The sequence below is a fragment of the Ceratotherium simum genome, chromosome 24 (genome assembly GCF_057802395.1).
Source record: "Ceratotherium simum simum isolate JZ-2026a chromosome 24, ASM5780239v1, whole genome shotgun sequence".
NCBI lineage: Eukaryota > Metazoa > Chordata > Mammalia > Perissodactyla > Rhinocerotidae > Ceratotherium > Ceratotherium simum.
In genome coordinates, this window is record NC_141923.1 from 32,756,589 (window position 1) to 32,773,781 (window position 17,193).

The 17,193-nt window shown below is 36.8% G+C and overlaps 1 protein-coding gene across 1 annotated transcript; it reads left to right on the forward strand.

The window, feature by feature from the left end:
- The first annotated feature begins 7,422 nt into the window (after positions 1 to 7,422).
- LOC101387712 (disintegrin and metalloproteinase domain-containing protein 21-like) lies at positions 7,423 to 8,079 on the forward strand. The gene has a single exon (XM_004426455.3). The coding sequence runs from the start codon at positions 7,438 to 7,440 to the stop codon at positions 8,077 to 8,079; it is 642 nt and encodes a 213-aa protein (XP_004426512.3). The 5' UTR covers positions 7,423 to 7,437.
- The last annotated feature ends 9,114 nt before the right edge of the window (positions 8,080 to 17,193 follow it).

A 17,193-nucleotide genomic window follows, 5' to 3' on the forward strand; every position in this document is an offset into this window, starting at 1 on the left:
TTCCTCATGCTAAATAAATGTGTATTTTCATCTATTTTTGCATTTATAATTTTGTATTCTTTTCCTTAAAGTGGCCTCTCCTCTTGTGGATGCAGCAGGCCCAAAAATCTGATTCTATCCCTGACTGTGATAAACTTACTGACAAAGGTAAGTGCAGTTTCTTATGAGAAAACATAGGAAGAACAAATAAACCAGGCTAATCTGAGTAGCCTTGCATGGGAGAGATGAAAATGAAGACACCTGACCCAGTACCAGTCGTCTCCTGGACTCTGAATCCATTCCTATTCAATACTTCCTTTACCCTAAATCAAATTCCTCTATACCATCCCTCCATACAGCTCCCCCTATGACTTCGGCAGTCTTCCTTTGATGACAGAGGAAGAGAGAGAGAGAGAAAAAAAAAAAACCCAAATTCAATCCTCAACCTCTTCACAGAGCTCCCTGTATCTACTTACCTTATTAAACTTGATCTTCAATGGATTTTACTGCTTTCCCTAAAGCTCACTCTAGAGAAACACAATTCTTAGAAGCCCTAGGTACCTCATGGTCCAGAGGCTGGGTTCCTGTTCTCCACAGCCCATGAAGTCAGTTCCAAACCGTTCATCCTGCTACATTTGACTACACTAATTTTTGTGTGTGTGTGTGAGGAAAATCAGCCCTGAGCTAACATCCATTGCCAACCCTCCTCTTTTTGCTGAGGAAGATTGGCCCTGGGCTAACATCTGTGCCCACCTTCCTCTGGGACACTGCCACAGCATGGCTTGACAAGCGGTGCATCGGTGCGCGCCTGGGATCCGAACTTGCGAACCCTGTGCCGCCAAAGCGGAGCACGCTAACTTAACCGCTATGCCACCGCGCCGGCCTGACTACGCTAATTTTTAACCTTTCTCACTCTTCCATCAACTGCTCCCTATCATTCTTGCACAAACTCCAAAGACTTTGACACCTGACTGATAAAATTATTCCCCACCAAAAACCCTACCTTCATCATAACTAATGATAGCTAGTATATAGACAACCATCTGAAAACCAGGAGTTGTTCAACGTTTTTATAACCTCTTCAGTTCATCTTCAATATCCTTCAGTTTAGCCACGCACAGTCATAATCTATGTCTTGCCATCACCAAACAAAACAAAACCATTTCTTATATCCTAAGCAATTTACCAAAAATTTTAATCCTTCCAGCTCTCCCTTACTCCTGCTATACCTATTCCTCAAACTCAAAGAGAACCCAAATACTTTTGTCTTTTATTATCTCCCATTTCTCTCAATCTCATGCCCCTGTCTTCTAGTCCATTCCATTTGAGCCTAGGCTAGCAGTTCCATCACTTCAACCACTTTATGCCAAAACCTTCAACTCCCTAAAGTATTACCATAACGTGAATGTGCAAAACAACAAAAAATTGGATTAATTCTGTCACATACTTTTTGCATTTCTACATCAAAGCTACCACACACTACTGGGGGCAAGGGGAATCTCAAAACAATGTGTTTGTGAAAATCTTAAAAAGGGAATGCACAATTGGAACTGGAATGGTTTGTTCTGGCTGCCCACCCCAAGGGATGGAAGCAAGACGTCAGCTAATATTTCAAACCCTCCTACGCCTTATTGTTATTTTCTTTATTCTCCTCAATATTACATTTACACATCCCTAATATTCTGAGTTTCCTCCTAAGTGTCAGTAGTGTCAGTAGCTGAAAACACGTTCTGATTGCTTTTCAATCACAGAGTTAAATAGTTAACCAAGTAGACTTCATCTTTTCCTTTCCAATATACAGTATTTAAGTTTATCCTTTATCCTAGATTTGCTATGTGGAGGCTGGTGGGGAGGACTTGTTTCAGTCTGAACAATATCCTTAGCATTAACCTGCCTAGAAAGCTTGGATGCATCTGAGCACATTCCACTGCTAATGGATAGGCACTTTATTCCAAGGTGCATGTAGCCCACAAGAGAAAAGCAAAGTTCATAGACAAATTCAACTCTATAAAAACTTCCAAGGACAAAGATCTCTGAATTGGGTGAAATCCTAACTTCCAGATTTTCTCTCTGTATCTCTCATGATATGTTTGTTACTTATCATGGAGTGGGAGTTGTTGTGGATGGGAGGATGGAGAGTGGGAAGGACTAATAAAGACATAGTGTTGTAGAGACGGCTGATAAGCTATATAAACCATATCATATTGATCTTTTTCTTAGAGCTCATCTTGAGAGTAGGCAATAATAGGAAAATACTTCAAAGAATCTCTGATCCACGCTCTTTGTCTCATTATATTATTCCTGGGACCTCAGAGACCCAAACTCCTAAAGGGACATCACTCTACCACAAATACTATGAAATGGTGCCATTAAAAATCCATATTCCCTAACATTATTGGAATCTCACAGTAGGATGACAACAGCCCTCCTCCATATGTTTTATCAACTCTTTCTTCCTTTCCCCACAGCTATTTCAAATTCCTCAAGACCTCTACCTACCCATCTCCTCTCTTACTCTATCATGCCTGAATATACTGTTTTCCCATCTCTCTATCATTAATGTCTAACTCATTAGAGAGTTATGAAATGAATTTAATGGGCCATGACTTCAGTTTTTTCTTTAAGGAAATTGAATAAAAACATTCGAGGACGTTCCTAGAAGTTCCTTAGCAATTCTTACACATATGGTGCCAAAATTTTGTGGGTGTTTGTGTATGTGTGGTCACTAGGTCACAAAATAAAATGGATTTCTTACTCTGGAACACAGTAAAAAATATATCTATAGTGATGCCAAATTCAAAGACAAAATGGTTTCTAGGATTTTTACCATTACAAATCTATCTGAATCCATGCCCATTTCCACCTCTCCTCTACTCCACTCCACATCCCAGACTTGGTGGAAAAGTGATCCTCCTGCAGATTCAGTTAGTAGCCCTCATCTTCTGTTCCAGATCACATCTCCTACCTAGTTGAGGACTGACTCTATTAATTTTCCCTACTCTCAACTCTATTTTTTCCTATTTTAGCTGTTCTTCAGTGGCAATTAGAGTAACAACTCATCCTAGTTTGCCCAGGACAGTCTTGGTTTTAAAACTGAAAGTCGCACATCCCAGCAACCCCCTCAGTCCTAAGCAAAATGGAACGATTGGTTACCTTACCAGCAACACTTTAACCAACGCCCCCCATCCATGCACAAGTCTATCCCATCTTTAAAAAGGAAAACAAAACAAAAATTAATAAACTTCACATTATCCAGTGTACTACTCTGGCTACCAACTTATGCATAGAGCCAAACTTGATGAATGACTTACCAACAGAAGCAACAGTAGTTTCCACGGCCTTTTCTTTCTAGTTAATTTGTACCACACTTATCAATGAACAAAGACTGGTAGCTGAGACCTCACATAACAGAGGGAAACATAAGCCCCCCCTCCTTTTGTCTCTCAGGAGACTAAGTTCTAGATTTAGCTGCTTAGCAACAAGGATCTTTCACTTCTCTAGAAATAATGACTAGTTCTCAAGGATATCTTGCTCTGGCTCCACCATTTCTATACAACTTTATGTCTGACTTCAATATAACTGGAATTGGATAGCCTCCTCAACTCCATTCTATGTCCTCCTACAGTGGGGATTTATTTCTGCTTCATAATTTTGTTCGTGCTGTTGCACTGGCCTAGACTGTCTAATCACTTTTCACTATCAGACTAAATTATAGTAACTTTCTAGCTCAAGATCAAATTCTACATCCAGTATCAAAGCTTTTCTAAATAATCTAGACAACATTGATATTCTGTAATTCCCTTTATAATTACCATATCCAATAAATTTTTGTATTACACAATTTATAACTGTGCTATTTTGTTTTATCTACAAGTTTTTAAGATTGTATCTCCTATTAAACTATAATGTTTTGGAGAAAAATATGCTCAAAATGTTTTGGAAAAGAATTTATGATATAGTATTTGGCAAAATACATAATCTACAACATGATTTCAACTATATAAATATTGCATAGAATAAAAACTAATTCAATAAAATATTAACTCTAACTCTGGGTAGATTCTGTTGTAAAGGGATTCTTGGCCAACAAGCCTTGCCACCTCCTAATTTAACTAGCAGATTCAGAACTCTGTTAGATAACTATCAATTAGAAACATTTTTAATAACAGTCCCCTTTTATTTCCTCTCAGGAAAAGCTTCTTCTGGTTTCCTCAGAAATCTGCTTTGGAGTTTCCTTTTCATAAACTGTTTCATTCATCCAGGGAGAACCAGAGGCACCTCTGTCTTAGGAGGGGTAGATAAAAAAAAGAGGGTTGTCTCTAGCTGAACTCAGTGGATAAAATCTGCTCCTAAACCAGATTTAATTAACAGTGAAGAAAACATACCCCAAGAAATGAGAGAGTAGGAACCTACAGAAGCCCAATCCTGGAAAAGTGTTAGTAGCTAGCCAGTCCCACCAGTAAGCAGAGCAAAGAAATGCAACCCAGGGAGACAGATAACTGAGGAAGACTAGAGTGCCTGCTTCAGACAGACAGAATGGTATCCTGGGAGATCTAGAGGTAGGAAAGGATTGAAAGCTTCCAAAAATAGTTCTGGCTTAATCTCTCTTGCTTTAAGAGGGAGCAATATTTATTTCTTTTTAAAATAGCATTTAGGTCTTCTGGTTCCAGAAAAGGTAGGGTAATAATACTTTTATTCCTATTGCTCCTGATCAGTACAGGTTAAAACACTATATAAAACAAACATAAGAAGGTTCAGAAAGGTGAAGCAAAGAATATAGACCAGCTAGGGACATTGGGATCTAAGGAACAACATGGTGGTGATTTCTCTGCATTTTCTTTTACCCTCATGCAGTCTGGAGAAGCCTGCAACCCTGAAATGAAATAGACACAGACCAAAAAAAAAAAAAAAAGCCCCAAGACAAGTTTGCTCTCTCTATCCAAAGGGCCAAGAAATGAGCAGGCTGGCAAGACAGAAAACTTTCAGAAAATAACCATCCTACTCCAGCCACATGTCATGGGAAAAATTGCACTTCCACATGCATCCTCATCAGCAAAGGCCACATGGGGGGCTCAGGCTTTAATCTCACCCAGTTCTAATGAGGTGCCTCATCCTCCACATTGGGGTGGTGTCAGAGAAGCTCAAATAGAGTTCTGGGACTTTCATTCTCACCATGTAGTAGTGAGGCCACCATTCCACAATGTTAATGGAGACTAGCTGGGCAGCAGTAATGAGGCATCCTTCAACCTCCCAGCCAGGGTGATGACAGCAGAGGCCAAGGAGGGGAAAATGAACTTGCGTACCTTAACAGTATGAGGTTTCCCTTGGCATGTCGACAGAAAGGGTGGAGAATCTGGACATCTACCACCATCTAGCAATAACAATGCTTCTCTTCCTCTTCTAGTGCAATGCCAAAGGGGGCCTGATATTTAAATAAGAACTAGATCCTCAAAATATAACACGCAAAATGTTAAGAATACTCCATTGTCATACTCACCTGTCATACAGAGAACTAGGAAAGTTTCAACTTGAGTGAGAAAAGACAACAGATGCCAACTCTGAGATGATGGAGATGTTAGAATTATCTGATAAGGATTTTGAAGCAGCCATCGTGAAAATGCTCCCATGAGCAATGACAAATATGATTGAATCAACTGGAAAAAATAAAAACTTGCAGGAAAAGAAAGTCTTACCAAATAAATGTAAGATATAAAAAAGAAAAGGATGGAAAGTTTATAACTAAAAAATACAAAACCCAAAGTCAAAAAGTCACTGGATGGGCTCAACAACAAAATATAGGAAATAATCAGTGAACTTCAACATAGAGAAAGAGTTATTATCAAATCTGAAAAGCAGAGAGAAAATAGACTCGAAAAAATATGAAGAGCCTCTGGGTCTTGTAAGACTATAAGAGAAGATCTAATATTCATGTTATCACAGTCAGAGGAGAGAAGAATAGGGCAGAGCTGAAAAGTACCCCCAAAAATAATGGCTGAAGATTTCTCAAATTTGGCAAAAGTCATAGCTTACAACAGATTCAAGAAGCTGAGAGAATCACAAACAGGATATACCCAAACAAATCCATGTCAAGACACATCATAATCACAGTTTTGAAAGCTAAAGTCAAAGAAAAAATCTTGAAAGTGCTGGGAGAGAAACAACATCTTGCCTAATCTCACCAATAGGGGAATAACAGTTTGAAAGACAGCATATTTCTCATTAGAAACCATAGACCCCAGAAGGAAGTAGCAAAATATTTCAGAGGAGTTAAAAAGATTGTCAATCCAGAATTTTATATCCAGTGAAAATATATGTCAGGAATGAAGCGGAAATCAAGACATTCTCAGATGAAGGAAAACTGATAATTTGTCACCAACAGACCTGCTGAAAACAATGGCAGATAGATTATGAGTAAAAGGATCAAGAATAATACCATGCTAACATTAATGAAAAGTATGCTGGAGTAGTTATGTTAATTTCAGACAAAGCAGAATTCAGAGCAAGGAAAAGGATCAGGGATAGAAAGGAGCAATTAAATAATGATAAAGTGGTCAATTCTCCAAGAAGACATAACAATCCTTAATGTGTATGTGCCTAACAACAGGGTGGCAAAATACTTAAGGTGAAAAATGATAAACCTGAAAGAAGAAATTGACAAATGCACTATTATATTTGGAGACATCAACAGCTCTCTATCAGTAATTGACAGACTCAGCAAACAGAGAATCGGTAACAAAGGATATAGCTGAACTCAACAGCACCGTCAATCAACTGGATATAATTGACATTTACAGACTACTTTAACACCAATAGAATACACATTCTTCTGAAACTCACATGAAACAGTTACCAAATAGAACACATCCTGGGACATAAAACCCACCCTAACAAATTTCAAAGATTGGAAATCATATTACTTATCAAAATTCATGGGATGCAGCAAACGCAATGTTTAGGAAAATTTATAACACTGACTGCATATATTAGAAAAGAATAAAGATCTAAAATAAATAATCTACCACCTGATTTAATCCAAAGGACGCAGAAGAGAAGAAATAATAAAAATTAGAGTTGAAAATAGTGATGTTGATAACTGGAAATTAATAGAGAAAATCAATGAAACCAAATGCTGGTTCATTGAAAATATCAATAAAATTGATAAACATTTACCCAGGCTAAAAAAAAAAAAAAAAAAAGAGAGAGAGAGGACAAAAATTACGAATAAGCATAGAGCAGGTTCTGGAGGATTTCTCTCAGTGGAAACAAATCAGTCTTTCCCAGCTACAGTATGATGCTGCACATATTTTCATTAAAAATTCACTTATACATGTACTTGGTAGAGCCTATGTTGCAGGAATATGTCATCCTCCTATTGATTGAGGAGTTAATAATTTCCAAGGAGACTCTTGGTCTCTTTTTGCCCTCATGGTGGCCCATGAGTTAGGTCATACTTTGGGTATGCAACATGATGAAGAATTCTGTTTGTGTGGACAAGGTGGTTGCATCATGAATGCTGTCAGAGTGCCAGCAGAGAGATTCACCAATTGTATTTATGCAGATTTTACAAAGACCGTCTTAAACCAAGGATCATGTCTGCACAGTCCTCCAAGTCCAGGGGAAGTCTTTGTGCTGAAGCGCTGTGGGAATGGTGTGGTTGAAGGAGAAGAAGAATGTGACTGTGGATCTATAAAGCAATGTGAACAAGATCCCTGTTGTCTGTTGAACTGCACTCTGAGGCCTGGGGCTGCTTGTGCTTTTGGGCTTTGTTGCAAAGACTGCAAGTTCATACCACCGGGAGAACTCTGTAGACATCAGGTCAATGAATGCGACCTTCCAGAATGGCACAATGGGACATCCCGTCAGTGCCCAGAAGATGGATATGTGCAGGACGGGATTCCCTGTAGTGACAGTGCCTACTGCTATCAAAAGAGATGTAATAACCATGATGATCAGTGCAGGGAGATTTTTGGTGAAGGTGCAAAGAGTGCATCTCAGAACTGCTGTAAAGAAATCAACTCCCTGGGAAACCATTTGGCACCAGTGGCCCTTATCTCCTGGAGGGGAAGAGAAATCATAGCTGAGGAGCAATCACAGGTGTAGATAAGAGTCCAAGAGCTCCAAAGACTTTTACATGCTCATCCAGAGCAAGTCTGTTATGCCGTCAGGGCTCAGGTGGGAAAACCCAGGACCATTCTACATGAGATGGTGACATCTGGGTGGATGCCCCTGAAGATGTTGGCTCTGCAGATCCATATGAACCCTCAAAGAACTGTCCCTATTTCTCTTCCTGGCTGCCTACCTTATATCTGGGCTGTTGTGCCATTCCCAACATGATCTGGCTGAAGATGTACAAACCCTGATAAGGGAGGGATGAGATTACACACTAAAGTAGCTGCAAGTAGCTTCAGCTAAGTGAAAAAAGACAATAATGAAGATAAGAATGGACATAAATAAAATAGGAAACAGAGAGCCAGTCCTGATAGCCTAGTGGTTAAAGTTTGGCATGCTCTGCTTTGGCCGCCTGGGTTCAGTTCCCCGGCATGGAACCACACCTCTCTTCTGTCAGTAGCCATGCTGTGGTGGTGGCTCACACAGAAGAACCAGAAGAACTTACAACTATATACAACTATGTACTGGGGATTTTGGGGGGGTAGGGGAGAGGAAAAAAGGAGGAAGATTGGCAACAGATGTTAGCTTAGGGCAAATCTTCGCCTGGATAAAATAAAATAGGAAATAGAAAACAGTAGAGAAAAATCAATGAAACCGAAAGCTGGTTCTTTGAAAAAGTTGAGTAAAACTGATAAATGTCTAGCTTGACAAATCAAGAAAAAATAAGAGTAACAAATTACTATTATCTACAGTGGAAGAGGATATATTACCACAGATCCTTATGTTATTAAGACAATAGTAAAATATTATGAACAAACTGATGTTAATATTTTGATTATTTTAATGAAATGGACAAATTTCTTGAAAGATAGAAACTTTCATAGATCACTAAAGAAAGTGATAATCTAAATACTCATAATAATAATCTAAATATAATGTGTACCTATATGTAAGTATATTTTATTATGTTATAAGTATATATACTTATATATATACATACTTATAAGTTATATAAGTTATACTTACAAGTTCACCTGTAAGTGAACTTGTGAAATTTAATTTATAGTCAGAAACATATCCTGGTCTAGATTCCTTCATAGATTATTACACCAAAAATTTAAGTAATAAATAATGATACCAATTCTATACAAAGTCTTCCAGGAAATAAAACTGAAAAGGAAGCTTCCCAACACATTTTATGAAGCCAAGCATTAGCTTATCACCAAAAGCAGATGAAACATTATAAGACAAGAAAATTCCAAACCTCTATCCTTCAAGAACGCAGGAAGAAACATGCTTAGCAATGCACTAGAAAATCAAATGTAATGATATATAGAAAGCATAATACTTCATTACCAAGTGGGGTTTATCCTAGGGAGGAAAGGTTTTATAACACTCAAAATGCAAACATTGTAATTGACCATTTTGAGAATAAAAAATGAAAACGATGTGATCATCTAAATAGATGCAGAAAATATATTTGGTAAAACTCAACACCACTCATGAGGAAAAAAGAAATACCCTTTGGCAACGTGGGAATGGAAGAGAATTTCCTCAACTTCCTAAAGATCATCTAGGAAATACCTTCAGCTACCAAAATACTTAATGCTGAACACTGAATGTCCACCCACCTACAACTGAGGAAAAGTAAAAGTGTCCATCTCACCACCTCAGTATAACCTTGTACTGGAGCTTCTACACAAGGGACTAGGGTAAGATAAAGAAATAAACAGCAAACTTGGCAGTTTTTTTTAAAGTTAATCTGGCTAAGAGTTTGCCAATTCTGTCAATTTTTTCAAAAAGACCCAACTCTTCCTTTTCTAGTTGTTTGCAGTATAAAGTTAGGTTGTTGATTTGAGATATTTCTTTTTAATGTAAATGTTGACAGCTGTAAACTTCCCTCATAGCAAAGCTTTTGCTGCATTTCATAAGTTTTGATATGTTGTATTTTTCATTTCGTTTGTCTCAAGATATTTTCTAACTCCCCTTGTGATTTGTTCTTTGACCCATTGGTTGCTTAAAACTGTGTTGTTTAATTTTCACATACTTGTGGATTTTCCTGTTTCCTCCTGCTATTGATTTCTAGTTTCATTCCATCATGATCAGAAAGATACTTGGATTTCAATATTTTAAAATTTGTTAAGACTTATTTTGTGGCCTAACGTGGTGTATCCTGGAGAATGTTCCATGTGCACTTGAGAAGAATGTGTATTCTACAGTTGTTGGAGAGAGTGATTTCTACATGTCCTACAGATCCTATAAAATGTTAAAAGTGGAATTATAAATCAAAATTACAATAATACACATTTTTATATTTGTCCACGTATTTAGCTCTACCAGAGAACTTTATACTTTTGTATGGCTTTCAGTCACTGTCTGTAGGGGCAAAGGCAAGCTAAATGCCACAAACTTTTTTATTCTTTTTGAGGCAGTCCTTTCTTGGCTGACCATTCAGCTGTGTGTTGCAGTTTCTTAATTGGTTTCTAGAGTCCTTGTAAAGGTATTTCGGTCCACATAGTGTTATTAACTCAGTATCTCCATAGGGGAACAAGGGTGTCAAGCATCTGAGTTTGCCATCTTGCTGATATCTCAAAATTTTCTTGTCGGGCAATTATGCTGGCAATAAATTTGTTCAGTTTTTGTTTGCTTGAGAAAAATCTTTATTTCTCCTTCATTTTAAAATTAAACTTTATATTTAAAGATAACTATAGATTCGCATACAGTTGTAAGAAATAATACAGAGAGATCCCACGTACTCCTTATGCTGTTTCCTCAAATAAAAACATCCTGCAGCCCTTAGTATAAGACAACCACAGCATGGATATTGATACAGTCAATATAGAGAATATTTCCACCACCACAGCATCTCTCACATTGCCCTTTTACAGCCAAGCCCAGTTCCTCCCCACCCCCAGCCACCCCTTAACCCCTAGCTACCACTAATCTGTTCTCCACTGCTATAATTTTGTAACATAAGAATGGAATCATACAATATGGAAATTTTCAGAATTGTCTTTTTCCACTTAGCATAGTCTTTTGGAGATTCATCCAGGTTATTGTACGTATTGTGAGTTCATCTTTCTTATATCTGGATAGCATTTCATGGTATGCATGTACCACAGTGTGTTTAACCACTCACCCACTGAAGGACAGCTGGGTTGTTTCCAATTTGGAGGTATACAAATAAAGCTGCTATACACATTTGTGCACATGTTTTTGTGTGATCTTCATTCTTCTGGGATAAATGACCAGACATGAAATTCCTGAATTGTATATTAGCTGCCTTTATAGTTTTCTTTTTTGAAAACTGCCAAAATATTTTCAAGAGTGATTGTACGGTTTTACATTCCCACCATTAATGTACAAGTTATCCCATTTCCTCACCTTGTTATCACCATTTGGAGATGTCACACTTTTTCACTTTTAGCCAGATATTGGAGGAAGCTAGAAGAATTGAAAATTCACAAGAGTGTGCTATAATTTTCTGTTTAAACATAAAATTTCTCTCTACAGTCACCCTCCTTTTTGATCAAAGATAACCAAAGTAAGATTATTCTTGTTTACAAAATAAGTTTAGTCTCGTTAGATTTGACCTGATTATTTACATAAGTGCAGCAGGAATGATAATTGACCACATAGGCCTTTTTGAGTTTGCTTTGCTGGGACTTTTTATAAAGAATCTCAGATTAGACTTTTAAAAGCCTCTCAAGGCTAAGAAGCCAAGCCAAAAACTCACCACTAGACATCACTTGTGGTAACTACAAATTTGGATGAATTCCTCTCTTCTCAAGGTCCCCAAAGTGTCACAAAGTTTCTAGGCATGCCAGGAAATAACCTTCCTTATTCACGTAGGAGATTGGAAACACTGGAAGCCAGGTATCAGGCTGGTTTTTCCAGGAGGGCATTGTAAGCACTGGGTCCATAAAGTCAACTTTTCTTCCTTAAAGCTGCCCGGCCATATCTGATTCTATACGTCATTCTCAAATATGGCATTCCATTTAAAGCCTTGGTGATATAACCAATGTTTTCAATTGTGTTGTGTTTCGTGGGAAACAGATTTTTATTGAACTAATGCTAAATAACTATATTGCCACAAAAATAAAAACACTCAAGAGTTTCTGAATTCTGGAGGGATTATATAGGGAAAAAAAGATAAATATTTTTTTTTGCAAAAGTATATTCTATTAAATTGTTATGGGTTATGGATAGTTTGAGAGAAAAGAGAAAGTTGATTCTTATGTCCAGAAATGAGAACATTAAAGATTCAGAAAGTTTGAAACAAAAGCTGTAAATTTATAATCATTCTTCATTGGTTCATTTAGTCCCATGTAATCAGTTCTTGTTTTGCTTGATCTTTGGTTAGCAGTTTCATGAATGTACCAACTTCTTCACTAAAGTTCTGGAAATCCTTACTTTGTCCAGTAGCATGGTCTAAAAGTTAGTTAAGCAATGCTGTTATGATGCATTCTGGCCTGTAGCAGATGGCAAACATTTTCAAAGAAGAATCAAAGCAAAATAAAAATGATCTGTGGAGGACAAAGGACTTAAAATGGCCATGGTTAAAGATCTGATGAGAGTTCATTTCACAAGGAAATATGGTTATTTCTCTAACATGCAAAATTTTAAGATAATAACTGGAATTATGGCTGATAACATTATATCAGAACATATCATGGACAGTGTGGTCATGGACAATTTTCTATGAACTTCATAAAATTTCTGAGATATTTATATTAATAATATTTATTCACACACACATAACATAGAGAAGAATAAGCATCTCTTATTTGACAATGCTTTACATGCAATTCAACATATCAAATTATTTGGAACATTTCTCTTTTTATAAGGAGAAAAAACAAGTCTTGAGATTTTTCAGGGACCCTCTTTCAACATTTGAAAGAAGACAAGATAATATCAATAGTTTGGAAAAAGCATTTCACAAAACACAATATCCATTCATGATAGAAAACAACAACAACAAACAAAACTCTTAGCAAACTAGGAATAGAGAGGAATTTCCTCAACTGGATAAAGGATATCTACAAAAAGCCTATGCCTAATATCATACTTAATGATGAAAAACTGGAAGCTTTTCCACTAGGATCAGAAACAAAGCAAAAATGTCCCCTCTCACTACTTCTTCTCAAAATCATGCTAGAAGACCTAGCTAATACAATAAGACAAGAAAAGGAAATAAAATGTATACAGATTGGGAAGGAAGAAATTAAACTGTCTTTGTTCTCAAATGACATAATCATCTATGTAGAAAATCTGAAAGAATCAACAAGAAACCAAGAAGCATTTTTAGCAAGGTTGCAGGATATAAGGTTAATGGGAAAAGGGTAGGTTTTATTTTTAATTTTTGTAGGCACTAGTCAGGCACTTGGATTTTCAGAGGTAGAAATTTACATCATATCAAATATATGAAAAAGCTTTTTTTTTAAAATTTTTTGTTTATTGCAGTAACATTGCATAAATTTCAGGTGTACATCATTATACTTCTATTTCTGCATAGATTACATCATGTTCACCACCCAAATACTAATTACAACCCATCACCACACACATGTGCCAAGTTATCCCCTTTGCCCTCCTCCCTCTCCCCTTCCCCTCTGGTAACCACCAATCCAATCTCTGTCTCTATGTGTTTGTTTATTGTTGTTATTATCTACTACTTAATGAAGGAAATCATACGGTATTTGACCTTCTCCCTCTGACTTATTTCACTTTGCATTATACCCTCAATGTCCATCCATGTTGTCACAAATGGCTGGATTTCATCGTTTCTTATGGCTGAGTAGTATTCCATTATGTATATATGGCACATCTTCTTTATCCATTCGTCCCTTGATAGGCACTTAGGTTGCTTCCAAGTCTTGGCTACTGTGAATAACGCTGCAATGAATGCAGGGGTGCATGTATCTTTACGCATTGGTGTTTTCAAGCTCTTTGGATAAATACCCAGCAGTGGAATAGCTGGATCATATGGTAGTTCTAGCCTTGATTTTCTGAGGAATCTCCATACTGTTTTCCATAGTGGCTACACCAGTTTGCACTCCCACCAGCAGTGTATGAGAGTTCCCTTCTCTCTACATCCTCTCCAACACATGTTCTTTCCTGTCTTGTTAATTATAGCCATTCTGACAGGCGTGAGGTGATATCTCATTGTAGTTTTGATTTGCATTTCCCTGATAGTTAATGATTTTGAACATCTTTTCACGTGTCTGTTGGCCATCTGAATATCTTCTTTGGAGAAATGTGTGTTCAGGTCTTTTGCCCATTTTTTAATTGGGTTGTTAGTCTTTTTGTTGTTGAGATGCATGAGTTCTTTATGTATTTTGGAGATTAACCCCTTATCAGATGTATGGTTTGCAAATATCATCTCCCAACTGTTAGGTTGTCTTTTGTTTTGTTGATGGTTCCCTTTGCTGTGCAGAAGCTTTTTAGTTTGATGTAGTCCCATTTGTTTATTTTTTCTATTGCTTCTCTTGCCCGGTCAGACATGGTGCTTGAAGATATGTTGCTAAGACCAATGTCGAAGAGCGTACTGCCTATGTTTTCTTCTAGAAGTTTCATAGTTTCAGGTCTTACCTTCAAGTCTTTAATCCATTTGGAGTTAATTTTTGTATATGGTGTAAGGTAAAGGTCTACTTTCATTTTTTTGCATGTGGCTATCCAGATTTCCCAACACCATTTGTTGAAGAGACTTTCTTTTCTCCATTGTATGTTCTTGACTCCTTTGTCAAAGATTAGCTGTCCATAGATGTGTGGGTTTATTTCTGGGCTTTCAATTCTATTCCATTGATCTATGTCTGTTTTTGTGCCAGTACCATGCTGTTTTGGTTACTATAGCTTTGTAGTATATTTTGAAATCAGGGAGTGTGACATCTCCAGCTTTGTTCTTTTTTCTCAGGATTCCTTTAGCTATTCGAGGTCTTTTGTTGTTCCATATAAATTTTAGGATTCTTTCTTCTATTTCTGTGAAAAATGTTGTTGAAACTTTGATAGGGATTGCATTGAATCTATAGATTGCTATAGGAAGTATGGACCTCTTAACTATGTTAATTCTTCCAATCCAAGAGCACAGAATATCTTTCCAATTCTTTGTGTCTTCTTCAATTTCTTTCAGCAATGTTTTATAGTTTTCAGTGTACAGATATTTCACTTCTTTGGTTAAGTTTATTCCTAGGTATTTTATTCTTTTTGTTGCAATTGTAAATGGGATTGTATTCTTAATTTCTCTTTCTGCTACTTCATTGTTAGTGTATAGAAATGCAACTGATTTTTGTATGTTGATTTTGTATCCTGCAACTTTACCATATTCATTTATTACTTCTAAAAGTTTTCTGGTGGATTCTTTAGGGTTTTCTAGATATAAAATGATGTCATCTGCAAATAGTGAGAGTTTCACTTCTTCCTTTCCAATTTGGATCCCTTTTATTTCTTTTTCTTGCCTGATTGCTCTGGCTAGGACTTCCAGTACTATGTTAAATAGGAGTGGTTAGAGTGGGCATCCTTGTCTGGTTCCTGTTCTTAGAGGGATAGCTTTCAGTTTTTCACCATTGAGGATGATATTATCTGTGGGTTTGTCATATATGGCCTTTATTATGTTGAGGTACTTTATTTCTATACCCATTTTATTCAGAGTTTTTACCGTAAATGGATGCTGTATCTTGTCAAATGCTTTCTATTGAGATGATCATGTGATTTTTATTCTTCATTTTGTTAATGTGGTGTATTACATTGATTGATTGGCAAATGTTAAACCATCCCTGCATACCTGGAATAAATCCCACTTGATCATGGTGTATAATCTTTTTAACGTATTGTTGCCTGCGATTTGCTAGTATTTAGTTGAGGACTTCTGCATCGATGTTCATCAGTGATATTGGCCTGTAATTTTCTTTTATTGTGTTGTCCTTGTCTGGTTTTGGTATCAGGGTAATGTAGGCTTCGTAGAATGAGTTAGGGAGCTTCCCCCCACCTCAATTTTTTGGAAAAGTTTGAGAAGGATAGGTATTAAGTCTTCTTTGAATGTTTGGTAGAATTCACCAGGGAAGCCGTCTGGTCCTGGACTTTTATTTTGGGGAGGTTTTTGATTACTGTTTAAATCTCCTTACTGGTGTGTGGTCTATTCAAATTCTCTACTTCTTATTGATCCAGTTTTGGAAGGTTGTATGATTCTAAGAATTTATCCATTTCTTCCAGATTGTCAAATTGGTTGGCTTTTCATAGTATTCTCTTATAATCTTTTGTATTTCTGAGGTGTCTGTCGTAATTTCTCCTCTTTCATTTCTGATTTTACTTATTTGTGCCTTCTCTCTTTTTTTCTTGGTGAGTCTAGCTAAAGGTTTGTCAATTTTGTTTATCTTTTCAAAGAACCAGCTCTTGCTTTCATCAATTTTTTCTATAGTTTTTTTAGTCTCTATTTCATTTATTTCTGCTTTGATTTTAATTATTTCCCTTCTTCTACTGATTTTGGGCTTTGTTTGTTCTTCTTTTTCCAATTCCTTTAGGTGCATTGTCAGATTGTTTATTTGAGATTTTTCTTGTTTGTTGAGATACACCTGTATTGCTATAAACTTCCCTCTTAGAACTGCTTTTGCTGTATCCCATAAATTCTGGCATGTCGTATTTTCATTTTCATTTGTCTCCAGGTATTTTTTGAGTTCTTCTTTGATTTCTTCATTGACCCAGTCGTTGTTCGGTAGCATTTTGTTTAATCTCCACATATTTGTGGCTTTTCTGATTTTCTTCCTATAGTTGATTTCTAGTTTCATACCGTTGTGGTCAGAAAAGATGCTTGGTATTATTTCAATCGTCTTAAATTTATGGAGACTTGTTTTGTTGCCTAATAGGTGATCAATCCTGGAGAATGTTCATGTGCATTTGAAAAGAACATGTATTCTTCGGTTTTTGGATGGAATGTTCTGTATATATCTACTAGGTCCATCTGTTCTAGTGTGTCATTTAAGGCCAATGTTTCCTCATTCATCTTCTGTTTGGATGATCTATCGGTTGGTGTAAGTGGAGTGTTAGTCCCCTACTATTATTGTGTTACTGTCTATTTCTCTTTTCATGTCTGTTAATAATTGCTTTATA

What these genes read in the sequence shown, in the direction of transcription:
- LOC101387712 (XM_004426455.3), top strand. Translation starts at nt 7,438, where the DNA reads ATGCAACATGATGAAGAATTCTGTTTGTGTGGACAAGGTGGTTGCATC.